General features: G+C 36.3%; 1 protein-coding gene across 21 annotated transcripts in view; it reads right to left on the bottom strand.

Moving 5' to 3' along the window:
- EPB41 (erythrocyte membrane protein band 4.1) overlaps positions 1 to 27,273 on the bottom strand; it is a 200,414-nt gene that overhangs the window by 22,044 nt on the left and 151,097 nt on the right. For 5 of the 21 annotated variants that reach the window (XM_019836513.3, XM_019836510.3, XM_023258386.2 and 2 more), the window contains 4 exons: positions 26,234 to 26,290; positions 26,027 to 26,068; positions 24,981 to 25,043; positions 20,377 to 20,553 (listed from right to left, as the gene is read on the bottom strand). In XM_019836513.3, coding sequence (XP_019692072.2) covers positions 20,377 to 20,553; positions 24,981 to 25,043; positions 26,027 to 26,068; positions 26,234 to 26,290 — 339 coding nt within the window. Of the gene's footprint in view, positions 1 to 14,651; positions 17,249 to 17,621; positions 18,204 to 18,584; positions 18,636 to 20,376; positions 20,554 to 24,980; positions 25,044 to 26,026; positions 26,069 to 26,233; positions 26,291 to 27,273 lie in introns of those variants that run through there. The other 16 variants (XM_045035417.1, XM_045035418.1, XM_045035419.1 and 13 more) reach the window with 10 other exon arrangements.

The following is a 27,273-nucleotide window of genomic DNA, read 5'->3' as shown; positions in this document are numbered from 1 at the left end:
TGAACCACCCAGGCACCCCTGAGCTAGTCACTTTAACATGTTTTCTCACTTAATTTTCAACAACCTCACTATGAAGTAGTCACTATCTCTATTTTATAGATGAAGAAATGGAGAGGTTAAACAACTCAGAGCTAGTTAAGTGACAGAGCTAGGGTTTAAACTCAAGTTGGTTTCTGGTTCTAAAGCCCATTTCTTCCCCTGGCAACAAAGTATTTACTTGAAGTAGGACCAGAGGACACGTCCTATTATGTTCAAAAGAATATACACCAAACCTGACTATACTCTTAAGAAGTACAAAGACCCCTTAGCAGGGCCTGATTTTAGTGGCCAACACTACACTTTTATTTTAATTTTTCCTTTAAGTTTACTTATTTGAGAGAGAGACAGAGCAAGAGCAAGAAAGCAGGGGAGGGGCAGAGAGTGAGGGAGAGAGAGAATCCCAAGTAGGCTCCACACTGTCAGCACGGAACCCCATGCCAGGCTCGAACCCATGAACCATGAGATCATGACCTGAGCCAAAATCAAGAGTCAGACGCTTAACCAACTGAGCCACCCAGGCACCTCTAATACTTTTAAAAATAAGGATAAGTCGGAAAAGCCAGAAGAATAGATTGAGGCAAAAAGAAGACATAAAATCTCCATGACATAATATTCCCAAACTTTGACATATAACCTAAGTGAGGAATTTTAACTGATAGTGTTGTGCCTTTAGCTATGACCATCAGCAAAGGCCACTGGATTATATAAGACTACACAGGGGCGCCTGGGTGGCGCAGTCGGTTAAGCGTCCGACTTCAGCCAGGTCATGATCTCGCGGTCCGGGAGTTCGAGCCCCGCCATCGGGCTCTGGGCTGATGGCTCAGAGCCTGGAGCCTGTTTCCGATTCTGTGTCTCCCTCTCTCTTTGGCCCTCCCCCGTTCATGCTCTGTCTCTCTCTGTCCCAAAAATAAATAAATGTAAAAAAAAAAAAAAGACTACACAACTGCATATACCAAATGGGCCTGGGAACTTAAAAGGAAATTTTTTTTTAATGTTTATTCATTTTTGAAAGACAGAGAGAGATAGAGCACAAGCAGGGGTGGGGTGGAGAGAGAGGGGGACACAGAATCTGAAGCAGTAAATGGTCCTGGAAACTTTAAAGGAATCTTCTCAGGGTATGAACAAATATAGGACTTTGTGTGAACATCCCACAGTAACTGACAAAATTGAGACTTAATTGTGATCCAAAGGTGTTCATGCAGATGCTGTTTATCTGGACTGCTGGGAGATCTAGAAGGAGAGAGACACTACAATAGGAAGACCAGTTGCCTGTACAAAGTACTGCTGGGCAATGTAACTGGTTTCAAGAATATGAGGAGGAAGAATGTTAGAGAAATATTTAATTGAGAACACTATTTGAAAATTTTCAATTTTATTTGAAAAGTGAATGGTTCCTGCTAAGTATGAGAATTCACTATTTTATTTGGGGGGAAGAAAAGGTTTTTTTTCCAAAAGGGTTTCTCTTGAAAAGTTTTTTTTTCAGAAGGATTATGTCTCAGGATCATCGAACCTTTGTAGGCATGTGCCCTTGTGAGTTCTAAATGACGTCTCCCTTGACTTAAAAATCCCAGACATCGTTAAGAGCAAGATATGGGTGCCCCAGGTGTTTTCCTGCCACCCCATTAAATGCAACCCAGTCTTTTTCTTTTCAGTTATTATTATTTTTTTACATTTTACTTATTTTGAGAGAGAGAGAAAGGGAGAGAGCACAAGTCGGGGAGGGGCAGAGAAAGAGGGAGACACAGAATCCGAAGCAGGCTCCAGGCTCTGAGCTGTCAGCACAGAGCCCAACATGGGGCTCAAACTCACAAACCGTGAGATCATGACCTGAGCCAAAGTCGGACACTTAACCGACTGAACCACCCAGGCGCCCCATCTTTTCAGTTATTTTTGAAGCAAGGTATTTGTATATTAGACCAATGAAAGAACCACAGTTGTGCTTATAAAACTATCTTATCCTATAAGCCTCACAAGGAAAATAAATCCAAAAAATCTTCCTAAAACTTGGCCACATAAGAAAAAAAAAAAAGCATATTAAGTTTTCTCTGGAGGGTCCAGGCTTTTCCCACACACATTTGTTTCCTGTGTCAGTGAAGACCAATTTTACCTTTGGGCGGGCGAAGGAAAAACACTTCATTTCTGTATTAAAAGGAAGAAAAGAACCTGCTGTTGTCTCATTTTATCTTTCTATATATTAAAATCCTGGGTACACAGATAAGGACCATCACTGCCAACCTTGCCATGTGATTTCAGGGGACTACTTTCACGTCAGGACCATGATTAGATATTGGAATGAAGATGAAACTCTCCCCTTAAATAAAAAATAAAAATTATATTTTCCTATGTGTATAACTAAACATATGAAAAAGACTTCAAAGGATATTAAATATCAGTAGCAGTAGAACTGCAAATAATTTTTTTTTAATTTTTTTAATGTTTATTAAGTTTTGAGAGAGAGTCAGAGAGAGAGAGAGAACAGGGGAGGAGCAGAGAGGGAGGGAGACAGAATCCAAAGCAGGCTCCAGGCTCTGAGCTGTCAGCACAGAGCCCAACACGGGGCTCGAACTCACAAGCCACGGGATCATAACCTGAGCTGAAGTAGGACGCTTAACAGACTGAGCCACCCAGGCGCCCCAATTTTTTTTTAAAGTAAGCTCTGTGCCCAATGTGGAGGTTGAACTAACAACCTCGAGATTGAGTTGAATGCTCTACCGACTAAGCCAGCCAGGTGCCCCAAGAATTGCAAATAACTTAATTTCTTTCTTGGTGTTTTTTCATACTTCCTAACCTTTCCAAAATGATATGCATTACTTTTATTATAAAAAATGTTACTAAATTATTTTCTTATGCAACCTTTTGTATTTGGCTCCATAATGAAATGATCTGCAAAAGGTGGAGTCTGGTAATCAATTTATGAAGTGCTGATAAATCCTTAATGTCCTCCAACCCTTTAAAAACAATTAAAAATAAACCGTAACAGTTTCCCAAAAGAAAAAGTCGTTAATGGAAAGAATGATAATGTAAGCAACTGGTAACTAATATAAACCTTTTCTTTTATAAGGAGAATATAATACAAAACCTTAGTAATTTAGCAAGTGGATTTTGAAAGTCAAAGTCAATGACTGTGGACTTAATGTATCTGGCTGGAAAAGAAATAGTTCAAATTTAAGGTGTAGCTTCATTATATTTTGTTTAATGTTTTCTGATTTAAGGATGACAGGGATATTCTCAGGAATGTGAATGAAAATATGGTCATGTCTGTGATTTAATTCCTTAGTAGATTTTCTTATTAGATAACCTGCCTCTGAAACCAGTAAAGACATGCAAAAAAATTATCATTCTCTTGCCAGTCATGACAGCAACTGGGAATATAAAATGTTAAAAATCAAAGAATCCTAAAACTTGATCTGAACAGTAACTCTAGATTAGTGACATATACTACAAATCAACACTATGATTCTTCATATCAGAATGATCTATATTTTTCTTTTTTTGTCTAAGGGCCCTGCACTTCAGGCTTAAATCTTGTTTTACTGAAATCAAGTAGAAGACATCAGAAAGACTGAACAAATTCAATAAGCAGTTGTTTAATTGCCATCTCAGAAGAGAAAACACTTTTAGGTGATTGGCGGATAAATGAAAGAAAGAAGTGATCCAATCTCTAGGGTATTTAGATTTAGTTGAATGAAGATACTGACAATGATACGTATGGATGGCAGTCAAATATATTTATATAAGATAATATGTCTTATGGTGGTGGCAATGGTGGAACCCTGGGGAGAAGGCAAACTTTTATCAGAGCTAGTCTCAAGCTTAATTACAGTGTTTTAATTTTTTGGTGCATTCTTAGATATTATAATATTACACTAAGCACCAAAATAAGCCAGTCAGTAATGTAATTGAGCCCACATAAACAGAATTAGATAGTGGGCAGAAAATTTTTGAAAGAAAGAAGAAAATAGTCATGTCAGTTATAAAGCTAACTTCTAATGAGAGCCTTGGAATCAATACATGTTTAATTTTAAGTCTGCAAAAAAATGCTTTTCCGTAATATTCTATTCAATGTTTCCAAAGATTTATCCTTAGAATACCTGTGAAAATTTTATCTTCATATATATGCATGTTCAAATAGACAGCATAGACTAATAAATATGGGTGTTCTTACTTACTAAAATTATACAAGACAGATTTTAAGAGAGGGCCATTAACATGCCAAGGTGACATTTTACTTTATTGAATCGACTAAATTGTAAGTAGGAAACACAAATAATAACTGCAAAAAATTCTTCATAGTCCAGCCACACCAAAATACAAATTCTGTCACTAAATTGCATAAATATCCTGGTTAATACACTTTACCAACACCATCTTAAACAATCTCAAACACTACAAATCAGTAAGAGTTTCACACTGACATAAATATACTTAGGGACTTGAGTACAGAGTACCAAAAATATTGGTACTTTTTTTTGATGAAGAACAAATAATCACTAGAGTCACAAAATGTCATTTGGTTTGACAATGAAGTGTTTTTCGTTTGTTTGCTTCTGGATACCAATCTAGTTTTCTTCTGATCTTCCACAAAAGTTTTAATTTAATTAATGGGACTTTAAGCTATTGATCTACCTAAACATTCCCAGTATATATGTAAAGGAAGCTACTAATTATTTTCTTCTAAAAAGTTTAATTCTTGGGGGTGCTTGGGTGGCTCAGTCGGTTAAGCATCCGATTCTATCTCTCGGCTCAGGTTATGATCTCACAGTTCTTGGGATCAAACTCCATGTTGGGCTCTGCACTGACAGCGCAGAGCCTTTTTGGGATTCTCTCTCTCCCTCTCTCTCTGCCTCTCCCTTGTACCTGCTTGCTCTCTCTCTCTCCCTCTCTCTCTGCCTCTCCCTTGTGCCTGCTCTCTCTCTCTCTCTCTCTCTCTCTCTCTCTCTCTCAAAAATAAACAAACTTTAAAAGTTTAATTCTTTTTATTGAATGATTTTAATATCAGAAATCAGATTATCCCCAGGGCCAAATAAAGCCCTGAGATCCTGGTCTCAACAATAGGCAAGGCCTCACTTCTCATCCTTATCTTTTGTTTCATATAGACTGAGAGAGAGATACTGTTTCAGGTTCTGGGATATTCTGCAGGACTCAACCCAGGGGATTTAACTTAAGATAAACGGAATCCAGCAGTAATAAATAAATTCATTAGTGGCTTAAGGATCTTAGAGAACCATTTCCTTTTTAGCGAACCATTTTTTTAACTTATTTTTTTCTTATTTTGAGAAAGAGAAAGAGCAGAGGAAGGGCAGAGAGCGAAGGAGAGAGAGAATCCCAAGCAGCTCACAGTGCAGAGCCCAACGTGAGAGCAGAAATCAAAAACTGAACGCCTAACCAACTGAGCCACCCACGTGCCCCAAGAACAATTTTTAATACTCAGTTTTATAAATCATCAAGGTCTCACAAGTCCCAATCTTCTCCTTAATTCACTCTCTGTAACTTTTACCACATTTTCATTTGGGGACTGAGTGACTTAGGAGACAGCTGTGGCACGACAGAATGTCACTGGACTATAACAGCGAAGACCTGGGTTCTAGCTCTTTCTTTCGCTCACAAACTGCTTGTTCTTGGGCAGATCTCTCAACCTCTGAGACTCAGTTTCATCTTGTGAAGCAAGAACATCACTGTTATGGTTACTATGAAGGTTCACTGTACAGGTGTTCAAAATGAAGTGATAGGCAAATACTAGATACTATTTGTCTTTGTACTATATTTCTTAAAACAATACTTTTTGCAAAGAAACATGAACCAGAGCAATAAAGACACCTCGTGCCTACATGGAAGTGTTTCTTGAGCACCTGAGTGGGCCAACCCTATAGATTTAACTAAGGCTGGTCTTCTTTCCGCTTACCAAGTTCTCAGCCAGGTTCTCCTAATACTTTAGAGAACATCACCAGATAGAATTTTGCAGAAAGAAATTGTGATAGAATATAAGAATTAAAATGAGAATACTTAATAAATATTCCTGAGCCAAGGTCCTCATGAAGAACACTAGATAGGCCACTTTTAATAGTTTTGACATATATACTGTTAAGAAAGAAAATTAGGAAAAACATTTCTGAGTAGTCACAAAATTTATAACCAGTTTAAAGCTTCACAGATTTACTTTGTTTCTAAGGCAAAATCGTATCTATGTTACCACCCACAGATTTTGCTTCCTGAAATCATTAAATTTTTTGTATAAAGAGTCTAAGATTTAGCATACTATCTCCATAGTCATTTTACACAATGGAATCCTAAATCCACCACATCTATTAACTTACTTTTGGTTTTCACATTCTGTTCATTGGTTTGTGTTTGTGTTTTTTGTTTTTTAATTTTTTAAGTAATCTCTACACCTAAGGTGGAGATCCATCTCACAACCCCGAGATCAAGAGTTGCATGCGCCACAGACTTAGCCAGCCAGGGGCCCCTCTATTTTACCATTCCATCAAGTAAACAGAGTTATGGGACTGGCCCTGTATATACTACTTAATGATATGACCAGTTCTGTAATGTTACCATCTTTGCAGTGACTTTGTGGCCTGTTCAAATGCAAATACCTCGGGGAAAGTTAATACATTAAACTTTTATTAGTGTTTCTGTACAGAAAAAGGGGATTTGGATATTTGTTAGACTTTTTAATAAGATTTATATAATTAAAAAAATAAATTTGTTAAGAAAAAGGGAGTGAGCAGAAGGTGGCAGTAGGAATGAGGGAGAGAGTTGTGCACAGACACACATACACCCACACAGCACATTACCCTTGCTTTGCAAACCCAGTAAGAAATGCTTTGCACTGCAAATGCCCACAGAACCAGCAGGAATCGAGGTTATCTTGCTAAGCACAGAAGGAAGATACCCAGCAGTAGAGTCCAGCTCCTGGTTCTTTACTAAAGTAAACAATAAATATTACAGTCACTTAACGTATCAACAGTCTATTTAAATAATACCCCCAAATGGTCTGCAACATGCAAACTAAAAAATGTAGAATCCAACCCTGATAAGATCAGTTAATTGCGAGTGCTTTGTTTCTACATTCTTCTCTTTAACAAAACATGGCGAGTTTATGTTTCAGCAAAGAATGCTTTAAATGCCTTGGGGAAAAGCACTAAAAAACAAAACGTATATCTTTATATATAAATTTTGTATCAATATTTGTAATCTTAATTCCTTTTTTGAAAATTAATAATATCAGTCTTTCCTATGGTTGTATAATAGTCAGTTGGAACATCAACCTGGTGATTAAAAAAATTTGTTGAAACAAATGCTTTTACATGGGCACTTGCAATAAGAGATAAATCAGATGTGGTAATAGCTTCTTTTGTAAAAGCCATGTGTAAACAGCACATAAAGATGACAAGTCAAGCAGCAATAGCCCATTCTTCAGCCAAAAAAGGAAACAAATGAAGAAAGAACAAAATTCACCAAAAAAAAAAAAATCATCTGCTGCCTCCCCAACCCCCAAAAAGCCTCATAAATAATAGTTTTGGTACATTTTCAGTGGAAAATTCAGGCCAACTGATAGTTTGAAAAAGGACATTAGAATCACAAACACTCAGGATGGGGATAAACTAACAACAGAGTAACCATGTGGCTAGCAAAAGATGATTTAAAAATTCTATCTTTCCTCCCTAGTGTGCCATTCTTTATCTTGCAATACATTTCTCTTCATTCTAAATTTTCTCTCTTGGCTATATCCACCCCCACTTTTTTTTTTTTTTTTAAATAAGGTTTGTATGCTATTGGTCCCTAGCTAGAAATACATCCTTGTAGTGCTCACTAGCTTCTCCACAAAATTTGAGTCATTTTCATGGTCCATTGCCATTCTCTGGCATATAAAGATTATATCTGGATAAAGGAGCTTACTTAGGAGAAGTTGGCCTTTATTAAATTACAGTTGGTAAAACTGCTTATTATAAGAAAATCACTCCGTAACGCAGCCTCTCACAAATGCCAGCAAATGAAATTGCCAATAACAATGATCCTTCAAACATAGTTTTTATTATTTCCTTAATAGTGCTGTTATTAGATTATCCCCAGAAAAGGTGACTGTAAAAGCAAACAGCTTCAAAATCAATGCCTGATGCAAAATTTTAACTATTAGGTAATAGAAAATTTTGCCTTAACACTGCACTCACCAGCAAGGACTCCACAGATCAAATGAGTGTTCTCAAACCTGAATAGAGCTATAGAAGTCAAAGTTTTCAGCAAGTATTAAAAATTATACTAAACATGTCTAGGAGACCAGAAGCCTTTGGTTGGTCAATTTTATTTCATTATACTAAGAAGGGCTGAGATAGAGAAATGGAGATGAAGAGGAAGAAGTTATAACCAGTACAAAAACTCTGATCATTTAGTATGGAACACAATTAAATATATTTGGCAGGATTTCTCAGAAGTCCCAATTCCAAAAATTATTAAAGACATGATAAGCACTTAAGAAACACATTATGCTCCAATTTAACATCTAGAAAACAGCATCTTGATTCCACAGAACTAAGTACAACAGAAAACTCTAATTAGATATTAACTAGCTGTGCTTTCTCTCCCTGAAAAATCCTATAATAATGAAAATGACTTTCCATGTTAACATTTTCAACAAATTCCTAAAAAGAACATGGCTTTGAAGAAACACTTCGAAATTTTTATACTACTCAAACATGGCCACAAGCACATACTTCAAGCTGGTAAACAGACCACTTCAAAATGTGGAGTGTTGGTTTTCAGTAATTACCTGGATAATACGGTAGAATCTAGGACTGAGAGTAACATAAGAGATAAGGTTTACCCAAGGTGAAGTGAAAGACAAAGCGGTATACCTTCTGTCAATTCCACATCACAGGAGCAAGCTCTCCGCACACCCACATATCCATTCCCACTCCATTCTCCGCCCTTCACTAGGATCACAGTGGCAGTACTGGATGGTTAATAACCACTAATTTGTAGAGTGCTTTTTGAAAAAACAAAAGACAAACTCAGCATATTAAAAATGCTTCTAACAGATGCGACAATTACATGTGTTGTAATGACTGATTAAGACGGTTAAAAAAAGTTATTTTTAAAACTTGGTATAAATAAGTCAAATGAGTTCCAAGTTGGTTTAAAACATTAATATTCTGAGAACTGAACACATGCCAAGGTTATCTCTGCTTTAGGACTGAGCAAAATACAATTCCTGGGACACAGAGAAGAGTGAAAATACAGAAAAACAAGGGAACTTTTCTAGAAAGACTGGCTGACAGTATTTCTTGCAGACCCCCTAAAACAGAGGTTCCTTTTCCTTTTCCTTTTTTTTTTTTTTTTTTTTTTTTTTTTGGTAGTGGGACTATGTCCTGCCTTGCTGGCTCCTATTTCCTTAATGACTACTATCAACCAGAATCAGATTTTCAGTAAGATTTATTCATGATAAATTTACATACTAAGAGCAAGTAACGTGAGAAAAATATCAAAGAAAACGTTCCAAAAGAGAAGTTCTTAGCAGATTTCTTTAGGCTTAAATATCCTGCTGAACTGCTAAGGGATAGACTATTTAGCCTAGTATCACAGCTAATGCATCCTGGACCAGGGAACTGAAGGGAACATAAGTGCACCGATTTATTAGAAAGCACCTCCCAAAGCTAACCACAGATCAAGGAATCTTTGACACAATCATGTCCATGTCAACTAGGAAGCAAAGACACTTCCAAAAGAATATAAATTAATTTTATTCTCATTTACTGGTAAATACTGCCCAAATAGATCCTGAGTTGGGGGATTCCTCTTAAAGAAATCTCTTTATTTAGAAAGAGGAACCCTTCTAAAATGTTTTCCTTAAATTCCCAATGTTAAATTTATACCACTGCTTGAAACACTAAGGCGTACCAAAACTCCAGAGTGAAAAATCATTTCACTTTCTTTACCATGTTTGTTAGATACCTCTAAAACCTGTCTAAAGAGAAGATGAATTTGGGAATTGTTTCTTTATCTCTTAGGGGAAAATGAAGGCAGACCCTTAAAAACCAAACCAAACAAAGGGGTTAGCTGGATTCATCACTAAATATATTAGGAGCACAGTTGACATTGAACAATCTGGAAAACTGAGAAAGGCAGAGGTGTTGTGGGAGTTACAGATATGTTTGATTACAGTTCTGGTGCATCCCGACTACCCAATAAATAGAAACAGATGCCTTGCCTTTTGTTTTCCATTTCCAGTCACAAAAAAGACCAAAAGTATTTCAATACTGAATGAAGACACTAAGATCGCATCTACAGCTCTTCAAACAGTACAAAGGCAGAAAGAGTAAATTAATCAGTTCTCTGGTTCTCTAGACCAATATCAGGGGTCAGCAAACTACACCCAACAGTCCAAATCCAGCCCTCTCCTTGTTTTTATATTGCTATGAGCAAAGAATGGTTTTATATTTTTAAATGGCTTGGAAAACATAAAATGATACTTAGTGACACATAAAAATCGTATGAAATTCAAATTTCAGCGTCCATACGTAAAGTCTGATTGGAACACATTTACGTTCATTTGTTTATTGTTTATGCTGCTTTCACTGTACAATGGCAAAGGTGAGTAGTTATGACAGTGACTATATGGCCTACAAAGCCTAAAATATTTATTATCTGACCTTTATAGAAAAAGTTTGTCAACTCCTGGTCTACCTGATATAAAAAACCCTTGAGATCACAAGAGTTTGATACATTCGGTGTTTTTATACCATGGAAAACACAAGAAAAATGTGTCAAATTGTTCTCTGCAAGGCATTTTAGATAAACACAAATTGTCAACAGGTTCCCTTTATGGTATCACACTCCAAGATGAATTTATACATACAAACAAGCAAGCACCCAGTCTCAATGATACCTTCTATAGGGAAAATTTATTACCTTTGGTAAATGGATAAGAGCTTTTAATTGAACCAACTTACAAGACGTTAACAAGAGAGACTGATACCTACAATAGAGGTAAATGTAGATTCTTTGCATAAACCACAGACCACACTATAGGATTAATAAGAGAGATAGTGGATTTTGGACCAAATATGGTTTTTTTGGGGGGGGGCTACCTGCATACACTAATTAGGAATATGGTGATTAATTTGGCACAAATTTGTGTCCCAATGTAAGAAATTCTAAATGAAAAGTTAAAGCTTATCCATTACCATTTGTGACTAATCATTTAATTCAATTTAATACATTTTAATTATTTGCTATGTATCTTGAGACACAAAGGTGGTAGATTGGCAAACAAATATGAATAAAACAAGGCCTCTCACCTTTGAGAATCTCACAGTTTTAAGGGGACAGGGACAAGCTAAAAGAGATGTATTAACAAAATTTCAAATTTTTCATACCACTTTTCTGGTGGGGATCTAAGCCATGATCAGAATGCTAAACAGAAAGTAAGTTTCCATAAGTTTTTTATGTCACACTGGTATAAATCAAAACACATGGGGGTGCCGAAGTATGTAAAGATTAGTCAGGCTGTCAGAGAAGGCAAACAAACTTACGATGTAGGCGGTATGCTTCTTCGAAACAGAATAGTGATTCTGTCTTGTCAGTAGAGACTGGGCTACAAGACGTTTCCAAAGCTACAAAACTATCATACCCTCGCTCTTTTATCTAAAAAAATTTTTTTAAATCCCACGTGCCTGTATCATCTGTGAAGCTGGGATTTCTAGGAAATTTCAAAATGTTCTTTTTAAGAGAGATGGCAAGTCAACGGGTAAGAACCTAAGATGAATAAACCACAGGGGAGTAACCTATGGGCAACGGACCAGAAAGCAAAAAGAGCTGATAAAACAAGGGCAGCGAGAACAAGAAAGGATAAAGGAGGATAAATGTTAGGAGGAATATTGGGGCAGATCTGGATATCAGATGGTATGTTATCTGAGGGCAAGAACTATGATTAATCTCCTACATGAGAGTCTTAACTATGTGAAGAGCTTATAATGTGGAAGATGGAAAATTCTTCAGGATGCCTCCATTCAGGGCCAAGAAATGAAAGCTATAGGGAAATGGATTTTGAGTTAATATAAGAATGACTTATATGCAAAAATCAGATTAGGTCCAAAGATGTAGTATGCTATGTCTTAGGAGACACTGAATGACAGGCTAGTGAGCACTTGGCCTATAAAGGGTCTTTAAATCCCTAAGTGATATTGTACAGAAGAGTCAAGCATTGGGGTGGAGAGGAGTTGCATTAGAGGCTTATCCAACCCCCAAATTCTGATAACTCTGCCTCTTTGCATCTGTGCCATACATTGTCCTAGTGTGCAAAGAATAAATGGATAGCAGTAACCATGTTTTCCCCTTAATTCTTATTCTCTGTGTTTTACTGAGATAGGATCCTGTACATATGGAGACTCTTCTTTAAGAGACAGTAGAGGGGAAAATGAGAGACTCAACTGCACCCTTTAATAACTTGTGTGGGTTGGGGAGGGGGGGGACCTGAGAGATGGTTGGGACTCATGCTTTCCTCCTGCCCTTTAATCTTTGGCATGTTAGATTTATTCTAATTACTGCAAATAGGATTCTGACTATGATAAAGGGGAAGGCTATGCTCTAGGATATCAATCACAAAAGATTAGAAAAGCGTTCCTAAAGCATACACTTCCTCAACGATCTGTCACCCATACATTTAGTTAGGCTATGTTTAAAGTTATTTAGCTTTTAGCTTGTATTTCTGATCTGTAGGAGTAATAAATGACTGTCTCTTCTTTCTGTCTCTCAAGTTCTAGTATGATAAGAATTTCATTTATGAAGTGAAATCCTCCATGAATTTGTAATTGTTGATCACAGCCACCCCTGCTCCCCTTTTGGACTAACCTTACGTGGCTTCCTTGCTCTAATAGCCATACCTTCTTAACCGTTTCCAGTGCCCCATCCCAGGTCCACACCAGTGTTTGTTTGTATCATGCTCTGCTGCAGTAAAGAAGGATATCCTAAGGCATGAGGGGTAACAGAAACAAGAAACAGAGCAGACTCACTGATCCACTATCCACTACAATGTACAGGAGGCAGATACGGTTATCCCATGTGCCATGCATAATAGAGAATAAGAACTCGTTTCCATTTCTAGTACCAAAGTTACAAACAACAAGGTTAGTTTGAGTGCAATGAAAACAAGTAAGATTTCTTCCTCAGTGTGGTAGAGAATGCTGTAAAGAAGTTTGGATTTTATAATTTCTATGAAGAATACAGGGAAACTGTAGAGAAGTTCTACGTATCTTTTTTCAAAAAAAGTTTTTAATGTTTATTCATTTTTGAGAGACAGAGACAGAGCACAAGCAGGGGTGGGGCAGAGAAAGGGAGACACAGAATCCAAAGCAGGCTCCAGGCTCTGAGCTGTCAGCACAGGGCCCGACGCGGGGCTCGAACTCACGAACTGTGAGATCATGACCTGAGCTGAAGTCAGACGCTTAACTGACTGAGCCACCCAGGCGCCCCTCTATATATCTTTACAATACTCAATACTCTTGGCCAAAAAACAAAACAAAAACACAGCAACAATGAGAAAGTGTCTAATTATTTTTGAATTTTCTGTCTTCCTTTTGTAAATACGTGATCACTAGGTAAAGCCCACATATAAATTTTGCTCGGTAATGCCATCTAAAAAATAACCAGACCTCAAACGCCTAGAAAGCAATATACTAGGACCTAGGATGACAAATGGAAATCTAATCCACAGAAGATCCCTAGTCTAATATTAGCCAACAGAGTCAATATCTTCTCCTTTCAAAACTTTTACCAAAGATGTAAACATGCTGTAAAATTGACCCATGCAAACTGAATCTCCTTTGTATTCTAAGTGTTAGCACAAGAAAATGGCTAAAAGATAGGTCCAAAAGATTGATGCAGGGTTTATTTTCCAGTTTGGTCCACTGTAAGAATACCATAATGATAAGATGAATTGCTTAAGAGTATGATGAATTTGAAAAGACATTTTTACCTTTAATAGTTTTAATGCTTGGTCAAATATCAGTAGAAAGTAGATGGAAATCAACACAGCTGCTTGCTTTCATATGAAAAATTCCAAAAAGTTAATGTCTGTTTGTTTTTAAGTTTCTATCTTGCCAATCCACAAAAGATCAAGAAATGAACAATAACCAGAGCTTTTGGTTCCTGGAACATATTACAGATTCATTCTCATGAGGTAGGTTTGTCTCTATGTTACAAGGTGGAAATCTGGGCACCAAGTAGTTAAGTGAACTTCTCAGAGTCACCCGAGAAATGATTAAAACCAAAACCAAGGCAAAAAACAAAAACAACAAAAGAAAAAACAAAAAACGATGAAGATTTTTTTTACTGGTTTGCATTGATGCCTTTAGTCCAAATTGTTTGTTGGGGTTTTTTTTTTTAAGTTTTTTATTTATTTTTGAGAAAGAGAGCATGCATGAGTGAGCAGGGAAGGGGCAGAGAGAGAGGGAGAGAGAATCTCAAGCAGACTCCACACTGTCAGGGCAGAGCCCGACACAGGGCTCGATCTCACGAACTGTGAGATTATGACCTGAGCCGAAATCAAGAGTTGGACGCTTAACTGACTCAGCCACCCAGGCGTCCCCCTCCCCCCCGCCCAGAATTGTTTTTCATTTATCAACCAGCCATTAAGAAGCTGACCCAGGATAAAACCAATACACAGTTATTTGTATCTGTCTCTGGTATTGAGAATGGAATGAGATGTGAGAAGGAAAGAAAGACTAGTCTTACACAGCTTTGTTACAAATTTCAACAGTATTAATGTTAGTTAACACAAAGCTGTAATGTCTACTATTTTTCCTTTGATAACTGTGATCGATACATCTTTTGAACCTGCACTAACCAGCTTAATCCAATACAAAGGCTTGGCCTTTCTCCTCCCAACCATTCTTATCCTATTAATAAAAGAAAGGGCCTCTCTTTTATCTATCAGTAAGAATCTCTGAGGATTCCCGCTGCACTTTAGGAAACTGAAAAATACTATTGGCTTACACTAGACTTTGAATGGATTTGGAACAGCTCTAAAACAAAGGGAAAGAAAATCCAAGGTGAAGTTTACAATAATAATTAATAAAAAACTGTGTACCAGGATGAAAACTGGAAATATAATCTTAAACAGTTATAAAAGTATCAATAAAATCCTGATTATTTCCTTTTCAGTCCTCGAAAAAATTTTAAAAGACTCTACCCAATGTTATAGTTTTGTTATTTCATCAGGAAAGCTCTTATATTTCTATTTCACAGATAAAGGGGAGTACTTATGATTATCACTTTCTGTGTTCGAGGATAGCTGTGCAATGTGTCAGGCTGATTTGAAGTCTCTCTTTTCTTATGAGTGAATCAAGAAATATGCTTAGTTCCAAAATATTTGTTATAAACAGACATAGCCTGTGACATGAAAGATACACACCCATAACACATTTTAAAATTTAACCTGCTCCTTACTTCTTTTCCCATTTTGGGGGGAAAGCCTGTAACGATAGAATTGCAGTTTTTACAAAAATACCAGAGAATTATTTCTACATGTCTCCAGAGAAAATAGAATAGTGGTGGGTGTTGAAGGACAAAAGATTCTTGGCATTAGTGTTCTCTCTTTTTTTGCTCTAAGAAGCCATCATCTTAAAAACAGAAAGTCTTGTTTAGAAGTTTCATCAATTAAAAAGTGTTGAGAAGTATAAACAAAGTGCAAAAATCTCAGTTTGATAACCTCATGAACTCAGATTTCAAAACAAAGATTTGTGACAACATGAATCAAATTATCCATATTGGTACACTCAAGTGCCATAAAAAGTAAGCTACATGCAAGAAGATATCATTAATACGGAGGCAAAAAATAACAGGTTAGGTATCCGAGCTATGTTGTGAAGACAGAGCACACTCATATTTACTTCAGGGAAGCCTTGAAGATCAACATGCAAACAGAGGACACATACTTGTCACGATAGAATTTTAGCTCACAAGGCCATCAATTAAAAACAGTTGATTTCAACACAAATGTAGGAATAAACAGGTCTGAGGTCTATCAGGAAAACGGAATATATCAATATATATTTTAAACTTACTATAATGGCTAAGTATTGCTTCTAGCAATATAATTACTTAAGTTGTAAAGAAGTAACACAACATTTTAATTCAGAGAAAGGTATATTTATGTACAGATCTTGAATAAATCTGTATCCCAGGACTTTTAAAGATGGGTAGAGTGGTCTGGAAATTCAGCCCTGGCTGGAGGCTAAGGGGCACCAGCACCATTTTCCTTAAACCATCAACATTCTACTTGTGAAAAGCTGGCGTTTAACCTTTGCAGATACCTTCTATACACCAGGCAGGATAGAGTTGTTTTTCTCTGTACATCTCAGAAATACACATAAGAAGGCCACAGAAGTCAAAAGCCCTTTTCCAAAAAGGGCCTTTGTATATACTGGTTTGATATCTCAAGAAAAGGAGTGGTTATGGATTCATAGGTTAAAATGTATCATTTTAAGGCTTTTGAAAAATTAGCAAGTTGAATTTTTTCCTTAAACTACAGAGGCCATGCCACATAAATGACTATAGAAGATTAGGAAATATTCCATCCAATGTTTCTACAGAGTATCCTGCTTTGCGTGAAACACTGAAGAGGAGGACAGCAACAGTAAACAATAAGAACATGCAGGATAAGAGTTAAAGCTTTGGGGGAAAGTACCAACTGTCATATGCTTAAATCTGATTTGTCTAAACTTGTTAAATATCAGTGAGGAAAGCTGGCTTGGGCAATCCATTGCTACTCCTTTGTGCCCCACAATACATATTCTACAAAGAGTAACATTTTATTGACAGAAAAATGATCACAAAGAGCTCCCCTAGGACAGTGAACTATCAAGATCAGAGGGCATCATACAGGAGACAACACAGTAGAAGCAAACAACAAAAGTTCAGTGGTTTTAGTCTTGACATTTCAGATGAGCACCCTGTCTTCCGATCATAGAAAGACCAACCACCAAACAGCCAACGCAAGAATCACGAGAAAAGACATCATGAAAGGAATACGAGGTGATGGGAAAGTACTAGAGTAGAGGCGGCACTTTTTGAGAGGCTTGTGATCCTCAGGGATTGGAATAGAAACCTTGGGAAGAATTTCTTCATTTTCTTGCTGGGGCAAGGCTCTCTCAGTAGATCTCTCTTGCCTTTTAATTTTCTCTTCATCCTGCACTAACAGAGCACGTTCCTGTGTCTGCTTTCACGGTAGAAGATCAAGAAAGACAGAGAAAGATGAACAAAATGACAGATGGAAAAATGCTCAAAAATGATACTTGGGGATGTGCAAAGGATTTGGGAAAATCTTATGGACACTCTTTATTTCACTTTACTTGGGCAATTTATCCCAGCAAAGTTTCCATAACACAGGAGAGTACTCCATAGATCATTTTTTGAATGAATGCACATTAGAAGTCCTGAAAGTTCAAGGAATTACTTGACTTATTTAGTTATAGTATTTGTTCCTTGAGGCTTCAAGGATACTCATAGGAATTTTGGGTCATTTTGCATTGTTTTAGTGCTGCCAGTTTTTCTTAGATCAATTGGGCAAAGCCAATAATGAAGCATTCTTTTCACCATCAGAAAAGTTACTTTTATTACAAATAGAATGGCAGAATATAAAAAGTTATCCTCATACCTCTTCACACAGACTTAAAAAGCTCTAACAGTTCATTCAGCGTGGCGATTAGCTTTTGCTCAAAGCAATAAAAATCTTAATCCCATACATTTTAAAGATTGCAAAAGAAAAACAAAAGTATAAAAGTTTATATGTGCCTCCAAGGTCTACCAAAAACAAATACCCCCCCCCCCACAAATCTCAACAACTGTAAACTCCCTCCCCCTCTTGCAGAATCATGATTAAAAATAACAGTGATAACAATCATCGTGAAGGTTTATACATCACATTAAGCAAGTACTTTTGACACTTTTAAGGTAAGTTGTCTTTTCCAACTGTCCAATTAAGACGTTTTCTCCCCCCCCACAATTTCTGTGCTCTGCCATCTACTCAAGACAGATATTATCTATGAAAGAAAAAACTTGGCTCTAAGCTCTCTCAGTTGGGCCAGCCTCCTCTGGTCAGTTTGGAATTTCGACACAGGTTCTTTGCACACCCCTAAGTGATATGTATCAGGGAGAAAGTAGCTGGGGGACTGGTCAGCAAAAAAGAAACAAGGAAAAGAAAGGATGCAAAATTATAATGATTTTCCAAAGAAAATAAAGAGGGAGAAGAAAGACAACATAAAAAGAATAGGGTACAATTAAATTCATTTTCTCTCCGAATACATATTTACATCTTCATGCAGCTTTTCAACCAGCCATGCGCCGAAATAAGCAAATTGAAAGCTGCAAAAGCTGCAGCCGTGGAAATGTTATGTGTTAGGTCAAACGGCAGTGGGGGTGTGAATTTACTAGTAGAGCCAAAAGAAAAAAAATTACTCAGCAACTGCTGTTCAGTTCTGGGGATTATCTGCTTAGTGCCATGACAAGAGCAAATTCGGATTAAGAAGCACAAGTCATAACAGCAGCTTTACCTCTGGCCCACCAACCTTTCTTTCCGAGGGAAGGACAGAGATTTTCTTCACCTGGTCATACACAAATTACATAAAATTCAGTAGCCTTGCAATGCAACAACAATGCTGCCAAAGACGGAAGAGGTATCCCCAGAGAACAGAAATATCGCCCTAATTATTAAAGTAAGATATGCCAGAAAGTGGAGTTATCCTATATAAAAGGTTATCATAGTACAGTTCTTATTTATTCTGTTATTCATTTAGAGGAGTAATATACATAAGAACTAAGGTGGCTCAAATACTCCCCACTAATCTAACTTATAAAAAGTCCTTTCTTTAAATCCACAGAATGAATCCATTTCCAACCAGCCCTGAGGTGATTTCTGGAGGGTTTTATTAAGATATAAGATGTTTTCTGGAAATGGAGACTGATTCAAATTTACCAAACTTAATCCAAGAGAGTAGTAAGTTACTTTTTTGAAGTAATTGAGCATCTTTTATTATTTCCACAGAGTCAAAAAGAAAACTTCTAGAAAATATGCAGTTATGGTTTACAGAGAGGGTTAATCAGGCATGATAGCAACAAGACATTTCTCCTGCTATCTAGGTTTGTAGAAAGCAGAGTCATTGTCTTAGTTCAGGGTACATTATCTAGATTTAGGATACAAAACGGATGTCCATTTATATCAGGGAATGGAGGCAGAGAGGACAATGAATAAGGACAACGGCATCCTGTCACCCCCAGTAACCAGCTACCGATATTCGGGAATTCTCCAGTCTTGGTGAATTGTTAGCCAATTCCAATCGCATTTTGAAAAATATAAAAAGTACCCTTCGTGAGACAATTTTTATCATCTTCTCCAGTTCCAGAAACTAGACAAACGTGGATAGTTTACCATGAATTCTGAATATAAAAACAAGGTGTTTTTTTTTTAAAGGTATTAAGACATCACTACCTTTAACTAGAATTGCTACTGCTTTTGGCAAAAAGCAAGCATATAATTTTAAAAATCATCATAACCACTCATTAAGTCATTGTGACTATTTATATAAATATTAACCTGAATAGGCTAAAGATTAAGTAGAGAATTTTTAAATACATGCTTAAGGTAACTTTTAAAATATTCCATTTCACAGATTTATTTAGTCAAGTGTAGGATTTCTAAGATAGGTAATGACAACAATAACACAAAAAGAACAGCCTCCCAAAGGTGTCTCTAACTTCTTCTACTTGTGATTATCTTATAAAACAATGTGTTAAAAGTTTGATGTGACTCATAAAGATAAAATAAATCATCAACGGTTTTTCTAAAATTGAAATACAATCACTAATATGTGGTATTCTGCATTCTCTGGCTTAGGGGCCTCCTTGGTTTATTATATAATTGTGGTCAACCATTCCAGACATTTTTAAGTTGTGCAAATGTTCAAATAAAGTTTAAAAAAAATGTTTATCCTGTTCCAATTTTGACCTTACTAAATTTAGTAAACTCTCTGGTCCTTGGAGGCACAGTTTGAACATAAAGTTCCACTGGCTTATGGTCAATTTGTAAACACACACTAGCCAGAAGGAGGGAGTTCTCAAGAGTCTGATCATCTAATGGTAGTTCTAATGGCTCCTATAATTCCACTGGGTAGCCCACAGGACTTAAAAAACAAGTGTTTGATTATGCATGCCTTAAAGCTGTAATGAACTGGTAAAGAATCAAAACCAAATTTCAGCTCTAAACTTACTTTCAGATACAGAACATTAATACACAAAAACATTTATTTCATTCATTCTCACAAGTGGTCACATGGACAAAGTACTCACTCCTTCTCCTGTGGGAAGCTGCCCATTGATGTTAAGTGTTCGGAATGGGGAGTGAGTGGATAAGCGTTTATCCCATTCACTAGGCCGTGGTTCTGGTACAGATTCCATAAAGTTCTTTTTCAGCTCACTGATGCTGGCATGATGTTTTTTTATCTCTTCTTGACTTTTGTCTAAATCCTATAGTTGAAAGGACAAAGATGCAAAACAATAAATACTCAAGAGAAAAAGAACACATCAAAGGAAGCCCATCAGACTGCGGGCACTGGTAGAAAACACACCACATCCAGGGCAGATGTTATGAATCCATAAATTGCATTCAAATTTTAAATATGCAACATGGTATATTGGCTTGACTTTTTTTTTTTTTTTAATGAGGTGCTTTTCTTGGAAGCAGTAAAGCATCATAACCCACAGCTTTTAGCAGTTATGTAACCCATGGACCTCACTCCTTAATTTTACAATTTTTCTTCCCATTATGACACAGTGTTTGATCTCCAACTCCTCATCCCAAGAAGGTAATCTCACAGCTCAATTAGTCTCAGCTTGATAGGAACTGATTGAGGCTCAGCTTAGGCAGGATGGAGATAGCAATAAATAAGGAGCAACTAGTTAAACAAAGGACATAATAGAAGACGCAACTGCCACCATTGGTTGCTTTGCTTTGGTGAGTTGCAAACATATAGCATCCCTCTATTTCTACCTGGAGATCGTTTGGCTTCCCTTTTACTAGGTGGCTATTGCTGGTCTTCATAAACAAGAAAAGCCCTTTCTTGTTGTAAGAATTTATTACTTGAATTCCTGGCTCAAGCCTCGAGAGCAAATTGTTACTGCCTCTGAAAAATCACTTGGGTATGTAATATAATGACTTTTTTTCTTTACCAATACTATTCACACAAACTAAAAGTTTTATGCCTTCCAGCTTCTGAGAGCTTTACTTCATCTCTTAGTATAATTCAAAGTAGGGACCTTCTTCCAGTAATTTTCAACAGATTGGAAGTGATTTAACAAGAATTCATCAAATACCTTATATATCTCCTTGACAATTTAAAATATCTCAACTGTTCCAACAGAACTGAATACTGGACAACTAGGTTCAAGCTCTTAAATGGGATATTCCAGAGACAAAAGATCAAAACTAAGGTTAATAAAGCTAGAAATAATATTCAGGTTTATGTAACAGGAGGCATATAAAATTTCCACAAGGTAGACTTGGCAAGAAAAAAAAATGAGAAATACTACTTGGAAGACAAAAACTCAAATGTTTTTTGCCCAACATACTTCTCCAAAAAAAGTCAGGAGATCTATGCTTGAGATCAAAATATGTGGGAGCCTGTCACTTGATGACTGCTAAAAATTCTGTGTTTATTATATATCACAGCAGCTCTGTATCCAAGAAAAGCATAATATTAAATAGATCTTTTAATATGCTCTGTGAATTTGGGGACTAGTTGTTCCTTTTTTGGGAAAAAAAAACTGGAACTCATTTAAATAAAAATTTGTTTGAATAATTTTTCTGGAGCAATGTATGTTTCACCTAAATAAAATTTTTTCAAAGGCAACGTCCAAGGGAAAATAGCATAGGAGAAAGAACTGGCGAGGCACACGACATAATTTTGATTCTGGAGATATATATTCAGAAAATTCCTTTAAGTCTATACTTTTAATTTTTGCAACACTAAACCATCTATATTTGCTTTGAGATCAAAGAGAAAACTAACCCAAAAAGGGCAATCCTGTAGCTTCCCCATAAAAGTACCTCTTGCTTGTTGGGATGAAATGAGTATAGCCCACGAATATGGGCTTTACCATGGGGAAACAACAGTGTGCACTTTTATTCTAGCTGAAAGCAAGAAAAGCATGTTTACTAGCTAAAGAAAAGCATGAACAAGCTTGGTCAAAGACTCAGTAATGGGCTGAGCAACTGAGACCCACAAGGCATGTAAGGCCCTGTGACCCAGCTCCTAACTGGAAATTACATCTGCTTGGTTGAAGAACAATTGAACACATCTGGGAGAGTTACAAGTATGAATGGAGGAAAACAAAAATGAGTGAGAGATGCTATGGTAAAACTGTAACTCTCGAGGCTAGCCTCTTAATATGAGAGTGGGGATTTGTTGTTCTTCTTGCCTAGCTTTGGATTGGCTTGGAACCTGAGAAAATAAATGTTGCAATAAAATCAGCAGCTTCTGAAGGAGCTTTCTCCATCCTTCTTAGCTGGCTCTGTTAGAAACCTGTGGGGGCACAGAGTAAAATTAAGATCTCAAAGGGACCTGTTCCAAATAGAATTTGTCATAGATACTTGCTACAGGTTCTCTCTGGGAGATGGAGGAGGAGGCGGTAGATCTAAAAATGAACTCGACCTTATTTGGCCAGAACAAAGCATTAGTGGGGGTGGGGGAGGAGTAGGGGGAAGAGAGATGCTTTAGGGAAAAAAAAAAAAAAAAAACCCTGCTAGAGTGACAGATAACTTGGGAGAACCTCCTTGGCGGGGTGGGGGAGACAAAAAAACTTTTTACCATAACTAGAGAATGATGGTTAGCCAAATTACTTGGGCTGTTTTTAGGCTAGACACTTTTTGATGCTTATCATCTTATAATTTTAGCAGCAGCCAAACCAAACCATTAAATATAAAATGTTCTCAAAAAGTAGTTAGTAGTTTTAATTTTCAAACACACACTTATTTAGAAATCCCCTCTTGTGGCTGTCAGTGAAATGCTGGGGGGAAAAAACACACCACACACAGAGATTCTGTGAGTCTCAGAAGCCATAACACACCTGAACAAATGACAAATATATGATTGGCACTGCAGGTTCCAGTCAAGAGGAAGCACTAAAGACGGACCCGTGAAGGAAAAGGCATGTTTGAGATTGGGAGAGGTTACCTTGCCAAGAACAAGGACATCAACGGACATATGCCATTCTTCCTAATCTCAGAAGCAGAACCGTTTAGGTCTAGTTTCAGTGATGGGCTAAAGCAAAGAGATCTAGTTGCCAAACATCCATGAGATTTAAAAATCTCATGTTACATGAGGTAAATGTATGTAAAACGCTTGGTATTGTGCCCATCACGCAGTACGTGATTACTGAAGGCTGGCCATAATTTTTATTATTTATATTAAAGTACCTTATACATACATAGCTAGCACTCAAAAATACATGTTTTGACAAAAAATAAGACAAGGTTAAGTAACTATTAGAAGCCATTATATTAAACCAGAGATCTATCTAAAAAAGCTTCTCCAAATTTCCAGTTTAATAATATTTACCACATTTCATATATATTCATCTTTCAGGTCTCAGCTAATATGTTTTCTTTTCAGAGAGAACCTCCCCATCTATCTTATTCAGAGTAGATCTCCTTCCTTAGCACAGCATACAGTTTATTTTCTTCACAGCTTCTGTAACAACTTGAAGTCATTTTATCTCTATTTGTTTACTTGTGTATTGTTTCTCTCCTCCCTACTTCCACACATTGTTAAGCTTCTTGAAGGCAGGGACCAACTTCCTTTATCATCTTCCAATATATTTATATTTCCTTCAAATTGAAGTTCAATCCCCAACGTCAGAGTTATACTCATTTCTTTTGGCTCTGTCTTGAGCAAAATTGTGAGATAATCTGGTCAACTGTAAGAGTCTTTGTGATGTGTAAACTAATGTAACCTCAGTTTTTTCTACACATTATTATTGTTCCTCACTTTTTCCATGTTCCTACACATTATCCATGTTCCTCACTTTTTCCTCAGAGTTCCTCTGATCTTCTAATTAGTTTTATATTTCCCTATCTAATGTGGAGGCCCAAACTAGGTAAGTTTACTAACATAAGTCTGGTAAAAATCTCATCACTGTTGAATGTAACGAGAAAATGACCTTACAATTCCTATAGTACACAGTATATTGCTATCTCTATATGGAAAAAGTATAGTTTAATAGAAATAGATAGACCCTTAACTCAAATCCTAGCTTTACCAATTTATTAGCTTTGTGACCACAGGGAAATTAATTTCTCTAAGCCTTAGTTTTCTTATCTTTAAAATAATAATCTTATGCCCACAGACCTGTTTTTGTAATTAAACTACCATATATCATACTAACTACTTATTAAATACCAGGTCCCCTCCTTCCTTCCTATATCTTTTTCTTTTCCCTAACTTTCCTGTCATTTTCTGGTATCCCCAATATTTTAAGTCCATTTTGAATTGTGATCATTTTCCTATTTTTCCACATTCTCTCAGTTCAGAAGATGAAAAAAATTGTTAAAAATTTGATGCTTGGGACATATGGGCGTTTATACTCTTGGAAAATTCAAGGAACTTCTAACAGCAATGTAGACTTTTCTACAAGTGGGTAAAACAATGGAACCGCAAGAGGCAGAGGTAGTCCCAATCATATATTTTTTAGAGAAGTATGACAGATGGAAACTAAAAAGAGTCAGAAGGAGAGATGGTTGCATATCTTCATGTTTACCAACATGCAAAAGCATTTAAACCTAAAATTCTTTCATGCAATGGCATGCAAAACCAAACACAGCATAAAGAAAGGAAATCAGCGAAGAATGCAGAAGGCTACAGGCAACCAACTGAAATAAGCTTCAAGTTCATACAAACCTCCAACATTAAATTGCTATGTCTGATATAAATGTTTTCACCATCTAGTCTCTCTCTCTTTTTCTGTGAAAATGAAAGAGGGAAAAACAGAAAAGCATAAAAAATTAAAATGTTGTTCTTGCGGGAAAAAACTGCAAACTGGCAAACCAAAAAAATATTTAAAATTAAATGTCCACAGCGAAGCATATGCCAACATGAAATGGTCACAAAACTACAAGGACACACACAGAACACATTACCACTAGAAAACGGATGACCCTGTCCATGAATGATGGAAGAATATGATGGTGTTATTTAAATAGACAGTGCTCCTAGCTTCATTGGCTTCTTACATAATAAGCTGTTTTATGTTCATTTTTGAAATTGAGCTGTTTGAGGGGTATCTTAAAATACATGACTTTAAGAAGCTTTGAAGTTCCATGGCACAGAGAAATACTTTAAAACATTATTTACCTTTTTTGGACATATTTCATACTTAGTAATACCACAGTATGTATTCCTCTAATACCTCTCATAAGAAATTCTAAGGGCACTTTATACATGATTAGTCAATATTCCATTCCGTACGAACTGATATATCCAACTCTATACTTGGGAAGAAAAGACACAGAGCAGCAAAACACATAGCTAATAACAATACCAGGAGGTGCTGCTATGATGATTTCCATAGTAAATATGCATCAAATATTGTCAATGATTCTAAGAATATGGTGCCAACTGTGAAATACTTCTTAACTTCTTATAATGTTTAAAGGACGGGTTTGGTCTTTAGTAATTGTCTCATTGTGTTTAAAAAGATATTTTCCTACTGGAAAGTTTATTTTAATGAAAAATTTCAACAAATAGTATAGGGTAATAATTTGGTATACATATGTAGGCGAATATATGCAAATACATATACATACACAAATATATATCTACTATTTGTAAGTAACTTCTGATTAAGAGAAATCAATGAAAAGAATGGATCACTGTCTTTTTAATGCACTGTAGAAGTCAGCATGGGTGATGGTAATGTAGTTTTGTGAAAGTGAAAAATGGCTGACCTTCCTCATTCTTATCAGATCTTCCGTTTTTTCTGCAAGCTTCTGTTTTGCCATTATTAAAAAAAAAAAGAAAAATGATAAAATATTGGCCCACTGAAGTTTGTTTGAACCTTTATTTCATAGTATTTTTTTTAAGGAAAGGGAGTTGGGGGGAAGAAAAAATTGAGGAGGGAGGAGAAAAGGAACAAGTGGCCTGTTGGCACAAACCTGTGTTTGGTCACCATTTGAGGTAGGTACTGTGACCTCGATGTGGGTTTTTTCCACCTACATTTAAGAAATAAAGTGGTAAAAACATTTTAGGTTAGTAGGTGTCTATGAATCGCATTATTTACAAATAAGCCGCATCTTTAAGCTGGTTGCAAAATAAGCTGATATGTAATCAACATGATGCAGTCTTCTGGGGGTGTTACAGGGAAGGACATTACTCTCAATAGTAGTCTATTAGTTCACCATCATATTTTCAAGGCTGAAAAAGTAATATGGACAGCCAAATGATCATAAAAGAAAATTAAGATAATTATTCTGTTGATGAAGAAAACATTTTTATACTTATTTACAAAAAAGTATTTATACAAAGAATAATTTGTGCTTAAATACGGCAAGTCGCTTTTTTTTTTGCTTCTTTTTATGATCTAGAAGTATTTTAACATTTAAAAACAAATTTACAAACGAAGATATCAAGGTATGACATACATGACAGAAACAAAAAGAAAATCTTTACAGTTAAAGCACACATATAATAAACCACATATGACACAAAGCAGGTAAATACAAAAAAATTTGTTAGTTGATCAATATATTTAAGGAGGCAGTTTCACCCTTGAGTTTATTAGATAACAAAACATCAAAATAAACTCAATCCAAATTGTTACTGATGCATGCAATTACTTCCAAGGCTGATTTATAAATAAGCACACAGAGGGCTCAGCTGCAACATTCAGTGCTCTGTAATCTCCTCTCCAGGGAGCCAGAGCCCATGTGTTTGCTGGATGGACAAGATTCATCCTTCATAATAGGAAGAGAATAACTAAGTCCTCCTGTCTACCTTTGAAATACCTTTAGTAATAGTCATTTTATATACCCCAAATGGAGTAAGTATAAGTTTAAAAAACCCAGACTATTAAGAGGAAGTATTTTAGAGTGGGCAATGCCTAAAGCAGTAGATATTTCAAAATTAGAAAACTTTTTATTAAGGGTCAAATCAATCACTTTATATCATTAACTTCTTTACAGAACCTCACCAATCT

This window comes from Felis catus, chromosome C1 (assembly GCF_018350175.1).
Source record: "Felis catus isolate Fca126 chromosome C1, F.catus_Fca126_mat1.0, whole genome shotgun sequence".
NCBI lineage: Eukaryota > Metazoa > Chordata > Mammalia > Carnivora > Felidae > Felis > Felis catus.
This window is presented reverse-complemented; position numbering and strand designations above follow the sequence as displayed.